Below are 18,097 nucleotides of genomic sequence, written 5' to 3'. Positions count from 1 at the left end.
GGTTCCTGACCACTCTCAATCTCGCCACTCATAAAGTCCCCATGACAATTACTTGTCTAGTTTGTGGGATTGAAGGCGAGACATCGTTCCATGCTCTTTAGGGTTGCTCTAGCCTTCTGTATATTGTGAAGTTGGTTGATTTTATGATTCATTCTTCTTATTTACCTAGGAAAAACTTCTGTTCTTTCCTTTTTGAACATGATGCTGTCTTAGTAAAATAAAAAATTGAGTTACTATTGGTGTTTTATGGAGAATATGGTATCACAAAAATAGCGGGTCCATCACCATAAGCTTCTTGTGTTAAATTTTTTATTTAGGATTACATTAAATTTTATTGGTTTTATTGATAATTGGGTTGATTGAATAGTTTTGTGCTGTGTTAGCTCGTATTGTTAGTGATTAATAGTTAATGGACTTAACATCTATATGTATAAAGTCTAGTTGAAGAAGAAATGTGAGATTTTTTAGTTAACTGAAACCTTTGATGAGTAGGGCCAATCTAACTAGGATTATGTAGCTAAGTTCCCTCGCTAACTCTATAAATACATATTGTCTCATCACAATTGTATACTTTTTGATAATAAAAAAACTGCTTCTGATTTAGAGACCTAGGGAGGAAGACTTATCAATTTGAGGTAATTGCTATGGATTAATCAATTATGTGGACCTAATTATTATCTATTATGGTTGTGTTCTAAATTATATAAAAATTTGTATCTTGAGATAATTAATTTTCTAATACCTTGATGTCAAGGGAGTTATCAAGTCGGCCTTGTTGTTTGCTCAAAATTTTAAAGTTGCAACCCAGAAGTCTTCGCGCGATTCTCATGTTCATCCCAGACTATTGCTCTTACAATGGTGTCACGATGGTCTTTGCCATCTGAAGGACGAGTCAAACTCAACGTCGATGCTGGTATATGTGAGTTCGACAGGAAGCTTGGCTACGGGGCTATGATTCATGACCATCTTAGACACTATTTGGCCTCTGTTGCCACTTGAAAACTGGTACTTTTTATTCTCTAGTGGCCGAAGCAATGTCTATTCTTCTGGGTCTCCAATTGTGATATAAACTTGGCTAAAATGTTGTTGAGGATGAGACTGATTGCCAAAGAGTTGCTATTCTTCTTAATAAAATAAAACTTGTCTTTGCCGTGCCGAATTCAGGACGAAACTTCAAGATATCTACAATATTTGTAATAGTTTAAGTTCTTTTTTTGTAATCACAATGAGAACTTGATTGCTCTTAACTTAGTCAAATTGGTTCTTTCCATTCATGTGGTAAAAGTGTGGTAGGTGGAATTACTTGAATTTGTGAGTAAATCAAAAATTATATAAATTATTTTAATTTTAAAAATAGCTTTTTCAAAGACCTATAGAAGCTAAGTCAAATGAAACCATTATAAAACTAGAAATATGAACAATTAATCTTAATCCAAATAATAATATTAAAGTAAGCATAGATATTTGTAGTAATTATATTTTAGAATATATATTTGTAGTAATTATCTTATTTCCAAAGAAGAAAGAAGAAGAGGTGGACACAAATCGAAACTCAACTTCTAGCACATGATATCAGTAATAAAAATGCATACAGCTAGGTTCCATCTAGATGACATGATTAGCTTATTGATATCTACAACCTTTTCTTATGTGAGCACAACTTCTCTTCTATCATATCAGAAAAAACCTTAAACCTACCATTACTTATGGCCAGCTAATTAACATTTGGAATTGGAATATGACTTCTTCCAACTACGTACTTAATTCTCTGTCCCCACCATTGTCACCAAAAATAGCACAGATATGACTAGTAGCCACCTAGCCTAACACAACCAAACTAAATAACGACCAGTGTCGACCACAAAAAGCATCCTAGGAGTTCTAGGTTGTTGTGCTTGATGATTGGCCTTATTGGGCTCAAACCATATTATCTAAAGTCTAAACGACAACAATTCAACCTTAAACTCATCCTCATAAGAAGACTATTGAAAAAGACATATGCATATGATCATTTAGATTGAAAGAGACATGCATATGGGCAATGGATTTTATCTTTTTTTTTTTCTTAAAAAAAATACGAACTGTTATGTTTTTGTTTTGAAGTAAAGTTTAGTACACTTAGGTGACGTTTGATTGGGAGGAATGAAAATATAAGAATAGAAATAGGCCGAATAAGAATGAGAATTGGAATGGAATGGAATAAAATTTAAAATGTATAAAAAAATTGATAAAAAAATCATTAAATTTTTTCTCTTATTATATTGGAATATGATCTTAATTTCTTTCATTTTTAAAATGGAATAGTCATTCCACTAAAATGGTGGAAAGAACATTCCATTGGAATGTCATTCCAATACTTTAAAATGCAACCAAATAAAAGAATGGAATGAAAATTATTTCCTTACCATTCCATTCTATTTCATTACCTCCAACCAAACGTTACCTTAGGATTCGTTTGGTACACCGTATTACATTGTATATTATTATATTGAATTATATTTTATGCAATATTTTTATGTAAAACTATATGTGGTATTATTTTTATGGGCACCTAAATATATAATATATTTTGGTAGCGACCTAACACGACCTTCCAAACGAGCCCTTATAGCGAATTTTTGGTAGACTCTTATCTGTTTTAGTATTTACAATAATTTTTTAGTCGATTTTTTTTCATGATCGGGTATGTTATACTTATTTAGGACTACCAGTAAATTTTTCAATTTTTTTTTTAATAGTTTATGGTACTGAAAATAAAGTTCAAACAATCACTTACCATGCGTATAAAAAAAAAATAATCGTCCGTGAAACAAAATATTTAAATCTTATTTTCGATATTGTAAATTATTCAAAAAAATTTAAAAATTTACAGGTGTAATTTATATGATCATGATTCATAAAAAATAAACATTAGATTGAAAAAGCTCTCCTGAATGTATGTCAAAACAGATAAAGGATCTACTAAAATACCGTTTAAAAAGTGTACTATAGAATTATTCTAAAATTTATTGTTTTTTAAATTAATTTTAACTCACTAGTTTGTAATGATTTTTTGTTTTTGAAAATAAAATTTATTATATTTATCTACTGAACATAAAAAAAAAAATAGTAGTTTTCAAGTGACTAATAAAGATTTTACGTCGGTTTAAAAAACCGACGTATAAGCCGTAGACGCAAATTGTAATTTATTTGCGTCTGTTATAAAATGACACAAAAAACTATTTTCGTCATTTTATAACCGACGCAAAACACAAAAAAAAAAATTAAAGCATTTTGCGTCAGTTTTGAAGTGACACAACAAGCTATGCGTCAATCTTTAACTGACGCAACAAGTGTTTTTTCCGTCAGTTCTAAAATGACACTTATGTGTACACAAGACATTTTTCATGGTAAAACTTTCCACATACTAATATTAGTTTGTCCATATATAAAAGATAATTTAATATCATATATCCATATAAACATATACATTATTAACTGGAAGTTCACTATTAAAAATAATAATATAAAGTTAGAATTAATAAAAGATAAATTTAAAATTGTATCAATTACATGAGTAATATTACATAAAGTGTCTATATAACAAATATTTCTAAGAATACTTTCAATATACAAGCCCAACATCCATAACTTAATAAAAATTTACACTTACAATATACAAGCCTATCCTCCATATGTGTTATTAGAAAAGGTTCTTCTACTCCTAACTTTCATAAGTTTTGATATTATTCAAAGTACCTTCTTGCTTATCTAATCTTCGATTTAAAATTGTATCGCTAAGTAGCGTCATAAGCTTTATAATGAAAGATTGAGTAATTTTCTGCAACAATCAAAAAAATTTATATAAGCCAATACACAATTGAAATTTTAAATATAAAATCACCTCATTTATATAAGAGAAATTTTCTTCCACTAACTCTTTAGCTTTATGTCAGGTTTATTTAAAATCGTATCACTAAGTAACGTCGTGAGCTTTATGTTTTGTGCTAGACATTTATTTTCTTCTTTGCAAAGAATAAACAAAGTTATAGTAGTACACGAGTTACCATAACCTTAAATATGTATAAGCTCTCTTTTATCATCAATAAGAAGCTAAAAAATAGACCTAAGATTAGTAATAAAGCACTCCAATACTATGAAGAGAAGTGATTTAATAGAATAACAACAATTATATATGTATACTGTGAAGCGAAGTATATAAGACATACTAACTGATCACCTAGGCTAAGTTCTTACCCCATTATTCTTAGAGAATTTCAGATGAAGAGATTGTTCTTACATTAATTCAATTCATATAGAATATAATTTTCTCATTAATGATTCAAGTATTCAATTCTCTTAGTGTGATAATTAAGTGTGATTGTAAAGTGTTTGATAATTGTGCTGTGAGCTATTGTGTTCTTGAAATCATTGGATCAATTTGATTCATAACAAATTAATTACCTTGCAAGTTTCTAGTTAAGATTTCAAAGACAATAATATAGCTCACAAACTATACTAAGGATCCCAGAAATATAATTTTAATTAATTAGCTTGCGAGATATTTTCTTTATAACAGACTCACTAAAATGTTGGAGCAACAGACTCACTAAAATGTTGGAGCTGCAGAAATGGTACAACTCCTTCACTCGATCCTCTAATAGATTTCCTTGCACTAAGAGGAATAGCCCTTGCAGCTTCTTCACCTGGATTATATAAAAAGCATAATTTGAAATGTAAGAGGATATTTTTGCAGAGTAGAAAATCTAACATTCTTTTGTATAACATTATATGAACCCCCAATAAATAATTTTGACAACTTATGCTGAACAACGTTGATAAAATTCAATAAATGAGTGAAAACATGACATTTGGGATAACAATGGCTTGACACTTGTATTCTATACTTTCATTCGCATGCTAACCAATAAATTATATGCATCCAAATATAAAATATATAACATAATTAGAATGAATGAGATAAGAGATATAAAAGAACAAAAATAAGCAACTCTAACAATTTGCAGTCAAATAAATCAATAAAAATATTGGAGACATATGTAATAAAATAATTATTAAATTGAGCATTTCATATTCATTAAAAATTAGGTACATGACTATCTGTGCATAGAGTAAAACCATGTAGATCAACAGAAGTGATATTTTGAACAAGATATACATGTCTATGCCCAAATAAATAACTGAAAAAATCATCTAAATATGGAGGGTACAAAAAATATTGTGGTATCATATGCAAAATTGTGTCACCTGAAGCTTAAAAGCATAAGCATTAATAGCAAGAAATATATTTAAATATGTTTAATGACAATTAACATGTTTACTATATGTGAATATTGAGTGTGCCTTTGATATTAATTGTATGACAAAGAGGAATCAAAATGAAATGTAGATTAGTGTGTTACTCTTGGCAACACAAAAATACTTATACATGGAGAACCAACTTTGCCAATGAAGTTAGTTCTTTATAATTTTGGCATCTTTTATTGGTCTAATCGCTTTAGGATATGAAGAAATATATATAGGATTATATAGAGATCAAAAACTAAGTTCGATGAGGTCACCTCACCTCATATTTCACTGTCTGGGGTGTGAGTGAAACAATTGTCCTATAATTAGTGTTATGGCTATATATAAATATGTATATACACTATGTGAATGTGGTTTATAATAAGGATGAAGTACTATTATAATTCTGAGAGAAGGGAGTAAATAAGTAGTGGTTAAGGAAGTAAATCATTATAAATATTGCCTTGGTGAGAGCATAGTGAGGAACCAACTTGCAGTCAACACTTGCCTTGGTGAGAGCATAGTGAGAGCACAGATGGAAGAAAACAAAGAATTGTCTATAACTTATTTTGTACAGTTGATTATTCATCCCTAAACCAGTACCGAAACACGTAGAAAACAAATCCCATGTATGATCCAGCAGCTACAAGTAGTACAATTATTTGAACCCATAAAGATGATTCAAAGGCCTGCAGCAAGAAAGCATTCCATGACCAATACCAAAAAATAGAGAATATTGAACCTATAATTGCACCAACAACCACTTGGTTGAGACTCGTAACCATGTCTGTAAACATAGATCATCATTAGTCACAGATCAAAATGGCTTCTGTTTCAGAAGCAATCTGTTTATGGTAGCCTGAGAAACTATGGCATGAAGATAAAAAAGACAACAAATAAAAAATTAGTAGGTGGTAGAAAAGTTCAACTAACTCAAAGAAAATCAAAATACATCTGTTAAATATAAATATATACGCTCAATATATACTAACAGATTTAATTCTTTTTCCATAGCAAAACCCACAACCTCTATTCACAATATGTAAACATATCTCAAAGTCAATAACTGCAAAATATTGTACTCATCTAATAACTGTACATCATTGCTTGTATATCCAATTTAAGAAGAAGAAGAAGAAGATAATTCCCATAACCAAAGGAACAATGGAATCCTTATGCAAGCACCCGCTCGTGAATTGGTATGAATTATTCCGCGATATTTAATTTTGGGCCAAAAATGTCAACTATTCTATCCAAAAGCAAGAAAATCAAAGTTGTCATCAGTTGCAAATACAAATGAATATTTTCTATCAAAAACCATGAAAAGACTCCCGCTTCAATAAGGGCTTCACCAAAAATGAACAAAAACAAAACAAATCAAACAAATAGCAAGTAGGAGAAGCAAATGGCTAAATGAATATTTTCTATCAAAAACCATGAAAAGACTCCCGCTTCAATAAGCGCTTCACCAAAAATGAACAAAAACAAAACAAATCAAACAAATAGCAAGTAGGAGAAGTAAATGGCTAAATGAATATAATCTTATTTTTTGCTTTTAAAACATTCAAGACATGGTTAACATTATGTAATACAACTAATCAAACTTTATAAGCTCAAGAACCTCTAAAATTACTATTATTGTTACTTACTAGTTCTTCTCTATAAGTTAATTATATATATATATACCTCTGGAGGAGCAGTGGTCGGCAATGAAGAGGACACCAAGGAGGTATTGTTGTGGTTGGGTCGTGCTAAGAAGAGGGCGAAGGGGAGAGAGATCCAGCGGAGAGGGAAATAGAGTGGAGAAGGTTGAAATGGCCCTCAAGATTCGGTGGTGCGCCGCTGGCCTAGTCGAGAGAGTCTTCTTTCATGGAGCTTGAGGCGAAGAGAGGATCATGGAGTTTTGGGCGGGAGAGAGAAGAGAGGAATGGAATATTAGGTTTTCTGAAAATGAAATGTCTAAGTTAGAATTAGGGATTTTGTGAAAAAACTAATTAATTAGCGACTGTTTTTATTAAACGCTCATGGTAATTGCGTCGATTTCCAACGGATGCAAGCATTAATAGCGTCGGTTGGTAACAGCCGCATAAAATATTTTTTAAAAAAAAAATTAAATTTTTTCATCGGTTTAAATTTTAGCGTCGAATAGATAACCGACGCAAACTCCTATTCTTTTGCGTCAGTTTCCAACCGACACAACAACTTGGCTTCCACTTTTTGCGTCGGTCCTTGCCATTGACCGTCCCGTTGACCGACGCAAATTCTACTTTTTTTAGTAGTGTAATTTGGGGTACTATTTTTTTTTTAAAAAAATGAGTACAAACTTTCATTAATCACTCAAATTAGCTAAAATAATAATTTGAAGAGCAGCAGGAGTTGTACCCTCATGCAAAATTACAATCTGACTAATAACAAGAGCTTCGAGCAAGACAATAGATAATTCTGTTAGCAGATCGGTAACAAAACAAATGTTTATATACAATAACAAAAGAAGATATCAACAATTAACAATCATAAACCAGCAATCCAAACATAGAGGGCATGCGGACATTGTTGTTTAGAGCTTGGAAAGCCACTAAATAATTAGTTTCTACCACAACACCTTGCACATTCTTCCCTTCATGCCATCTTAAAGCCTTTTTAATGCAAATGATTTTAGCCACCTTAGATTGAGTACCACCCATTTTATACACCTAGAAAGCTTCAACCAAATGACCTTGATAGTCCCAAACAATAACACCAACACCATATCCATTTGTAGCTTGAAAGAGATCACCATCCACATTAATCTTAAACATGTAAGCAACAATTTCGTCCAATGCTCGCCACCATCAAAAGTTTCAGTAGGAACATGAAGAGGTTTCAAATTTTTGAGAGTGAGCATGTTTCCATTGAGTAAGAATTAAACGTGCAAATAACATTACATCAGTCGCAGTACACAATTTTTGTTTCTAAATAATATCATTCCTGGACTTCCAAATTGACAGAGCAAATCATAATAGTCTCCTCAAGCATGTTTGTCCCTTTGGTACACATCAAATCCTGCAACCATGAGTAGAGAATGCATTTCAAATGATTAGCCAGCACTTTTGATATAACTTTGTAAAGCACATTACATAGGGATATCGTCTTAAATCTCCCATAGTATCTGGGTGTTTTTGTTAGAATTTATGGCCTAAATAAAACTTAAATTCAATTTAATATCATCTCAATAAAGTTTAAAAATCAAATTTTAACTTTATCAATCACTTGGTTCACCTTTTTACTTACGTGAATATATAATGAATATATAAATTCCATTTAAATGTAGAATATATAGTTATTTATAATTATAGTGATGTTATTATAGTAAAAGAAAATTATGATTTTGTGTTTCAAATATTTTTCATAATTTATCAGTGCACTAAATTTACACTGAAGTGATAATCATCAATAAGATTTATTTATACTTTTGGTACGTGGTATATCTTTTCCAAGATATTAAGAAAAATAAAATTATCATTGGATGTATAGGATTTACATCAAAACGAGATACGATTATCATAAGTTACCGTTATAATTATTCCAAGGCCAATATCATCTAGTTTATCAAAGATCTATTAGATTTCAATCCTGACATGATTAAGCTTTAAGCTAATTGTGCTATTTAAAGCTCTTTGATTTGTTTGTTACATGCTCTTTCCTATGGACTAGCCAACACTTGCATTTTGATAACTCAGTAGTATAATTGAGTGAGAGTGTTAGTCATAGATATGGACATCTATAGCTTCTATTTGTTAGAAGTGAAATGATAGTTTCCTTTAAGCTTGTTAGAAAAATACAACACTTGCATTCTGTGTGTTTGTATTTTTCTCAATGGATTCTCGACACGTTCTCGATGGGTTCTTGACGCCATTGTCTTAAGGTCAGGGTTGATCTTTCTCGATTGGTTCTCAATACGTTCTCGATAGGTTCATGATACGGATGTCCTAAGGTCAGGAAAGACCTTTCTCGATGGGTTATCAATACGTTTTCGAAATGTTCTTCAGAGATTCTCTCTATAAGTCTTCAAGTATTCAAGTCACGATTACATTCCTATTTTATGAGACAAATTCGCATTGGCAAGAAAATAAGAGGAACCCTATTTAGTTTCCTTTTTTTGCTTTATTTGTTTAAGAAAAGTACTCAAGTTTTCTATTTTAATTCTTATTAGTTTTGGGAAACTTAATTGATGTAATTATTATCTATAAATAGTGAAGTCATTTCACTAGAATTTTTCTAGAGAGCACTTAAGTTGCAAAAACCATTGTAAGAACTTTTGAAAGAGATTTATGACTTCTAGGTTATTTTCTCACAATTTATGTGTTTTACTAACACTATTGTTTAACAAGTAATAATTTGTAATATACAAATAAAAAAAGTAATGTTGTGATATACCAACATATTATATTATATATTAGATTTATTGTTCTTACTCAACTATTTTCATATTTTCGTCTTATAATATTTCATTTTGCACCAAAAATTAAACCATTTTTATTGTATTATAACCTGTGAAGATTCTGTCGACAATTTATCGATAATCAATCGATATTCAAACGATAATAAATAAAAAATGAAATTATAATTCTTTTGCAGTGCTTTAACTATCAAGAACTTGTCAAGAATATATCAATAATACATACTTTAACTTGTCAAGAACCAAAAGCTAAATCTTAATCGATAACATATCGATATTTTGTCTAATTAATCGATATTCAAACGATAATATAAAAATGAAATTACAAATTTTTAGCAATGCTTCAACTATCGATAACGTGTCGATAATATATCGATAACCCATTAATAATAGCTAAACTTAATGACTATCATCAAAAGTTAAATCTTATCGACAACCCATCGATATTCAAACAAAAATTAATTAAAAAAAAAGTGAAATGATAATTTTTTTTTTCAATGTTTCAACTATCGAGAACATGTCAATAACATATTGATAATATCTAAACTTAATCACCCTCACCAAAACCTGTCGATAGCCTATATATCGAGAATTTATCGATAAACAATCGAGAACATACATCGTTTTCATTTTATCCGACCAACCCCATTGGATCAGAAAACACCATAACCACCATTCAAAACTAATCGAAAATTTAAAAAAATCCATCAAAACTAAGTGTAAATTAACACAAACATTGAAAAATCATTCTAAATCAACCACAAAAGATTAAAAATTGAACTAACAAACTTTTTTTTGGAACAATATCTTCGCGTGGGAAAATGAACGGGCTGGATGGGTGGAGGATCAAACTCGACGATCGGCGGAGGGAACGGGCCTGAATGGTTGGGACGGGTCCTTCGCGTGGCTGGAAAGGGCGTGACTGGAAAGGGACAGATGGTTGGGATGGGTCTTTGCATTGACGAAGTGGGGGACGACCAGACACGTGATCGGACTGAAGAGACGGAGCTAGACGGGACCGACTATTGGTTTTGTTTGTGTTTTTTTTTTTTTTTTTTGCAAAGAATGGAGGAGCTGAAGTGATTAGGTTAGAGAGAGGGGATTTGATTGTTTTTAGGTTTTTCTTAGGTTTAAAAAAATGGTAAAGGTATTTTAATTGGGTAAAATAAGGAGTTATTAGAATAGTAATGTATAAAAAAATTAAGGCTAATTAGGATTTTTGCTCCCTGAACTTTGACATGTACCAAATCATGCCTCCTTAACTTTTAAGGTCGTTAAAAATACCCCCTGTACTATTGAGATTGTTGGATTTAAGGACTTTTGTCTAATTTCATTCAATTTTACTATTTCAGTGATTGTTTATGTATTAAACAATGCTCCTCATACTTTGATATCTACCAAATCATGCCCCTTGAACTTTGACAAGTACTAAATCATACTCCCTGAACTTTCATCCATGTTAGACTTTTTTTCTAAAATTGGACAAAAGTCCTTAAATCCAACAATCTCAATAGTTCATGGGGCATTTTTAACGACCTTAAAAATTCAGGGGGCATGATTTAATACATGTCATAGTTCAGGGGGTAAAAAACTCAGTTAGCCAAAAATTAATAAAGTATTTTTTGTAATAAGAATTTTATTTAAGTATAGAAAATGAAATTTTCAATTATAAATTCCAGAAAGTATTAGTTTGAAAAACAACCATTCCAAACAATCTCCTTAATTGAGCCTAACGATCTCCTGGCAAGATTATGAGCTAAAACATTATTATTTATTGGAACATAATGAAGAGAAACATTAAGAGAAGAAGATAAAAAGAAGTTGATCTTTTGCACAAGATTATACAATGAAGATCTATCCCTCAATTTATGCTTAATCTTGTTAACCAAGACTTGGCAATCCGACTCCACCAAATCGATAGAAAACTTCACCATAGAGCACGAGATTAATGCATTGTAAAGTGCTTTAGCTTCAGCAAAAATTGGAGTCATATAACACGAGCCAGCAACAACATCTCCATTCCAGTTGGTCACAACAGCACCAAAGCCTCTTTTCTTATTTGCATTATTTGATGCATCCACATTCAACTTATATATACTTCTCTTGTGATGGTAATTTGGTCAGTGTAATCTCATTAGAATTACAAGAGTTATTGAAAGGAGCATTATCATAATTGCTTTTACCGAATACGCCATATTCTTGAGCTGTAATGTAAACCTGCAGCAAAGTAAAAACTAGATTCTCACATTTACAATGTTAAAAACTGATTTATCATATAAAGCATTGTTCCTATGATTCTAAACCATCCAACTAACACCAAAAAATAGAGGAAGCTGTTCCTTTTTAATCTTATCAAATCCTCTCAAAAGAAATTCTTTAATATCACAATGCTTATTTAAATTATAAAACTGAACAAAAGAAGTATCCCTCCTCACAAATTTGGCTCTAGAACACTCTAAGAGGGCATGAGTGACCGATTCAATTTTGGCAGAACATTATGAACACATAGGGTTGTCAATGACATTCTTCTTATGAAGATTTAAAGAAGATAGGAGAACATGATTGAAAGCCTTCCAAACAAAATACTTAATTCTTGATGGAATTTTCAGAGTCCAACTCGTGTTCCACCATCTTTCAAAGAAAGCAGGCCAGATGGTAAGTTGAATTTACAGTAAAAATGCCAGAAGGATGTCGTCCCCAAAAGAGACAATCATCCATAGAGGGAGGGATCAACTGGGACATGAAGAATAGCACTTACAGTATCATTGGAGAAATAAGAAGTAAGTTTCTTTACATCCCAACAATCACTATCATCAATGAAATAAGAAACTGAATGAACAAGGGGAAGGGCATTATGCTTATACTGAAGAGAACCAACAGCAGGGACCCAAGGAGAACTATTTGTTGAGATAAACTTACCATTTTCTACTTTCTAAATCAACCCTTTCAAAAGCAAGTCTCTTCCCCATAAAAGACTTCTTCAAGTTAAAGAGGAACAATGAACCCTTCCTTGAAGCATGAATAAAATCATTATTCTTGAAATATTCAGCCTATTAGAAATAATTTTAGCTGACAACTTTATAAAGTGTAGAAGATAAATTAATAGGCTTATAATCTTTAATCTCAATAGCTTTCTTCTTTTTAAGGATCAAAACTATAGTAGTATTGTTAATCAATAAAAAATAAATAAATTTTTATAAAGGTTGTCAATGTAAAATCATTTATATATCATATACAGTATTTTAGGTAATTTTGACTTTATTTCTCCCAAGTTTCTTCACAGAGTTTCTTTTACAACAAACGGGGAAAAGTAAAGAATCTGTTAGATGTACAACAAATTCCTTAAATAGCACAACAATTTCCATATGGGGTTTATTTATTTTTATACTTTAAATTATTATTATTATTTTTTTTATTTTTACAAAAATTTCCATAAATATATATAGATAAATATAGAAAGATGTATGTTTTCAGCATAGAAAAGTAACAACCTTAAATAATATTGCTAAAGACTAAGACCGGTGAGGAAAACAGAAGTAAAAACATCCATTTGTTGTTTCTTCAAATACAAACCAACCTCAACACCGCCGTCTCCATTTTCAGAGTCCGCCATTGAAATGGAACCATTTTCTATAGATATGAAAGATACCTTCTTGGGATGGCCCCATCCAAAATCTATGCTGTAAACGCCGAACCTCGGCGACCCAGCTACTCCAACTCCGGAGTATTTTTCAGACGCTATTAAACCCCTCTTCGAAACCAATAGTTCTCCTTCTTTCAAAATATCATTCTGATCATGATTACCCATCTCCTTCACCAAACCACTGATCTTCTCAGCAACAGCACTAAACGAATCTCCATCCCTACCAACCAATTGCTCTCTCATGTTCTCGTAATTCATCTTGAATCCTACGCAGTTCCCAAAGTAATTTTCCGGCACCGGAGGGATTAAACGGTTCCTATAATCAGCAGAGAATCCGAACATAACTTTCATTTTACTTTCATCTCCTTCTGTAACTTTTAGAATGCAATCGAAGACGTAAGCAAACGTAACAACAAAAGTTGATAAATGGAGCTTTGGTTTTGAGCTGCTATCCCAATTGGACGATACCCTTTGCCGGAGTTTATCTATATCGGAGCGGCTTAGTTCAAAAGTGGCTCGATATAAGTCGGTGAGTTCATCCAAGATTGAAAATTGACGGAATTCAAACAGTTTTGGATTATTTCTACAATCAGATAACGTCGATCCAGGACTTGATCGCAAGAATTTTATCATGTCAAACCCAGGTGGGTCTTTAATAACATTCCGGTCATAAAAGGGTGTGAGCTCCGGCAATAACGGAGGATTTTGTTTAGTTAAGTAAGCCCACGACTTCATAAACATGGTTGTGGATTTCCCATCTAGAACAGCGTGATGGGTTGTGATGCCAATAGAAAATCCTCGATTGGGAAATAGAGTGATTCGAAGAGCTATTACCGAAGCCCCTGTTTCAGAAACATGTAAAGGAGAAACCAGAGGACGAACCAAGGAGGCATGGAAAGCACGGTTTGAGGCGATGAGGTCAAAATCAGCATCGGACTCGGCCACGGAGACCGAAACGACGTCGCCTGGGGTGTATTGAAGGACAAGCTTGGGGGAATCTTGAGGCCAAGTTATTTTGCCGGCTAAAGGTAGAAAATATTGGAGTGTGAGAGAGAGGGTGTGTTTGAGCTTTGGGAGAACAGAGTTGAAGAAAGTGTGTTTAGTTTCAGGAAGAGCATAGAAAAATACGCGCTCGACTGGAGCGAATTTGAACCATATTATATCGAAAAAGGTTAAAGGGAGAGTGAAGTGGACGTTTGATTCTGGTGAGGTCGTTAAAGGTGCGACATGGGAAACTTCCAGTGTTTTAGCCGAGCTTGGTAACGCCATGGCTGATGAACGGTACTATATGTAATCTCTCTTGATTTTGAGGCTGTTTTGTGGTCGTATAGAGGCGAAGACTATTTTTTTTTTAGAAAATGAAGAAGCAAAGGCTTTTTCATCATGATTTTGTGAGAGATAGATTTCTGAATGTTGGACAAAAGATAACGTAACATATATATTATATATAACTATTATTGTTTTGTATATAAGATCATCTCCAATAAAAAAAAAATTAAAAATTTGTGAATGAAAATGAGTTTTTTCTTTGATCTATTATTTACATTCTAAAGAAAAATAATTAATAATATTTATAGACATTTAATATTTTATTGAGATATACAAAAATTATTATTTAAATAATAGTAATATAGTAAATAAAGAATATAAAGTTTAGTGAAAATTAATAAATTTTAATAATTAGTAGCATTATAGTAAAGAAATATAATATTTATTGAGGGCTAAATTAGCACAATATTATATGTTGTGTCAAATTTGATATAACTTTTAGCATGTACTAAATTCAACATATTTTTTAGAATACCATTAGAGTAACAAATATTTTTTAAGTGTGCTAAATTATAACACTACACCACTTTTTTGATATTCTAATAGAGATACTCTAAGACCATCTCCAATAGATAATTTATATTTTACATTAAATTTGACTCATAATATACTATTAATACACAATGGGCAAATTAATTATAAAAATCAATATTACTATTAATGCTTATTAAAAATATATAACACAATTAATTTCATTTATATTATTTTAATATCTTATTGAAAGTCAATAAATAGTAATAATGAAATAATAATTAAAGAAGGTAGTATTTATTAGGGGCTAAATTTAGCCCATGCTATATTTTGTGTCAAATTTAACACAATTTTTTTAAAAATAATACTATAGTACTGTATTTATAGCTCACTATTAAAAATACTCTATTAGTCATAAAGAGTTAAATATATAACACTAGTTAAAAAATGTGCTCCATCAAATCATTTGTTATATTAATATTAATCATTTGCTCCATCAAATCATTTAGTTCTATCTATTACAGTTTATATAGGGCTCATTAGCCATAGTTTTTAGAAAAGTTAAAAATTGTGATAAAAAAAGTGTTTAGTAAACAATTCAAAAATAATTTATTAAAGAATTTATAGAGGAGTTATATCTAAAAACTAAAACTAGTATAACCTAACTTATTTTTTTTTAAAAAAATGATATCTTTATTCAAAAATCAACCAAAGCAAACTACAAGCAACCAACAAAACTAGCCATTGCTCAACACAGGGACCAAGGTACACTACCACCTAGATATTACATTAAATATGCATCTCAAAACTATTCTTACTTATACCCGTGTAACCCATGACTGATGATTCTGTACTTCACAACATTTTTAATGATTTTACTAATATAAAATGCTGTTTTATAATTACAATCGAAAACACAGTAATTTCTATTCATTTAAATGTTATAAATAGTTGTCGAGACTACTGCATTCACGACTTTATCTTGTAATGATCTGAGAGGGTTCGAAAACAAAACAATTCACTCTTTGGTTCTCTTCAGCCACTCAATATCTCCCAGCCACTTGCTAAATTCAGCAATGACTTATTTACTTATTTTCTGTGGAAGAATAAACAAACTTATTTTGAGAAAAAACTGTTTTTATTAAAAGATGTTATAATAAATTTATTTGTACTAAAAATATATTTACTTATTTATTATATCTTAAAAAAATAAAATATTTAAAATAAATAAATTATAATAAAATAAATAATATTTAAATATCTTATTATTTTTTTTTATTTTTTCTTAAAAAATATTTTATATTTTATATTTCTAATATTAACATTGCACATCAACCTAGAATTTCTTATATAGTTTACATGTGATAAAAATTTAATTTAAAAATACTATAATTTATTTTTATCAAATGCATATAAATTTATACTTTTGAGAAAAAATAATTAAAATTATATAAAAAAAATTATATAACACAAGTTTTTATAAATTTGTGATTATAATAAACTAGATTATAATATTATCATTATCATTATTATATAATAGAATTTAATCACTCACAACACTTTAAAATTTATAATTTACCAAACACTCTACTCAAGATTTTCTATAGTTCTGCTGCAACTTATTTTTTTGGTCACAACACAGCTATAATTACTTTTACTCATAACACAGTTGTGCCCAACTGACCCATATATGTATGCGATTTAAAAGTTCTAGCTTTGATAAACACATATAAAGGTTTTATTTTTTAAGAAAAAAAATATATATAAGGGTTAATAACATTTTAGATTATATGTTTTACAAAAACTACTAATTATATTCTATTCTGTTAAATGAAAAAAATATTTGATTGTTTATTTTTTAAAATAATATAAATAGGACCATGAGCTCAATTTTCGATAATTTTTTTATATAATTAACTTGAAAATAACTTCTAAAACGAATAAACTTATTACAAATTTAAGGTGACAAAACTCTATAATTAAGAAGAGAACAACAAATCTTTTTTTTTTTTTTTTTTTGAACAAGAGAACAAATCTTATTTATTCTTAATATTATTACATTTCCAACTATTAATTCAAAATTACATATGAGACATAACAAGAAAAACAAAATTAAAACATCTAATTATATTGCATCACATCTTCACGTCTTCTACCTCCCATTCGCTTTCAAACTTTTCTTTTTTTTTTTTTTTATCTGCAGAAAAAAGAAAATGGTACTATAAAAAATGATAATGGTGGCAGCCATCATACCACATACGGTACCAATATATACAAATATATACATTAATGACTATAAATAATAAAGATATAGCTATCAAAATCTGTTTGTTAGGAATTAAAAACCAATCACACATTTGAAAAACAAAACAAAATGATTAAATAATATAAGCACAAATGTAAAAGCTTGAAGATCTTCAAAGATTGACATGGTAAGCATATATGGTTATATAATACAAATAGATTCCACAATTGATATTATAATAAATATTACAGTAATCATGCACTATATATTATAGTATATATCATTGAGTGTGAACAATAATAATAAAATAAAAAGTACTACATCTTTAAACAAAGCATCACATAAGGATTTTAGAATGATTTTTTTTTTCTTTTTTTTCCTATTACTCTATTAGACAAGAAAGCAACCCATTCATTATAATTTAGCAAAAAAAATAATAATATAGCTTTTGCAAGTTGTGGTCTTGAAATTAACAACTTATGAACTAATTTGTGTAGCCATTACCATTGAAGAGACAAAACACATGAGCAAGTTAAGAAAAAAAACTAAAGAGATTATGAGTTTATTCAATGGTCACCCTTCATATCAGATATTAGATATAGTTTCATACAGCTGACTCGTTGACATTTTAGCAGGTAAAGTAACTGGCCTCGAGCATAGCACTGCTGCCATAACAGATGCAACA

The 18,097-nt window shown here is 30.2% G+C and overlaps 1 protein-coding gene and 1 long non-coding RNA gene across 3 annotated transcripts; both read right to left on the bottom strand.

Moving 5' to 3' along the window:
* Positions 1–3,506: 3,506 nt before the first annotated feature.
* On the bottom strand, positions 3,507–7,302 carry LOC133030337 (uncharacterized). Of its 2 annotated transcripts, none has more exons than XR_009684188.1 (3): positions 6,973–7,302; positions 4,565–4,685; positions 3,507–3,820 (listed from the first exon to the last, which is right to left on the bottom strand). It is a non-coding gene; the product is annotated as an uncharacterized LOC133030337 (long non-coding RNA). The 2 variants fall into 2 exon arrangements; XR_009684189.1 differs by having other exon boundaries at positions 4,590–4,685; positions 6,973–7,300.
* A 5,766-nt stretch (positions 7,303–13,068) lies between these two features.
* Positions 13,069–14,863, bottom strand: LOC115700299 (phenolic glucoside malonyltransferase 1-like). The gene has a single exon (XM_030627869.2). The coding sequence runs from the start codon at positions 14,634–14,636 to the stop codon at positions 13,230–13,232; it is 1,407 nt and encodes a 468-aa protein (XP_030483729.2). The 5' UTR covers positions 14,637–14,863; the 3' UTR covers positions 13,069–13,229.
* Positions 14,864–18,097: the final 3,234 nt, after the last annotated feature.

This window comes from Cannabis sativa, chromosome 8, assembly GCF_029168945.1.
Source record: "Cannabis sativa cultivar Pink pepper isolate KNU-18-1 chromosome 8, ASM2916894v1, whole genome shotgun sequence".
Classification (NCBI taxonomy): domain Eukaryota; kingdom Viridiplantae; phylum Streptophyta; class Magnoliopsida; order Rosales; family Cannabaceae; genus Cannabis; species Cannabis sativa.
The sequence above is the reverse complement of the archived record's forward strand: the minus strand, read 5'-3'. Positions and strand labels throughout refer to the sequence as shown.

Coding starts and splice junctions, on each gene's coding strand:
- LOC115700299 (XM_030627869.2), bottom strand. CDS start 14,636: ATGGCGTTACCAAGCTCGGCTAAAACACTGGAAGTTTCCCATGTCGCA.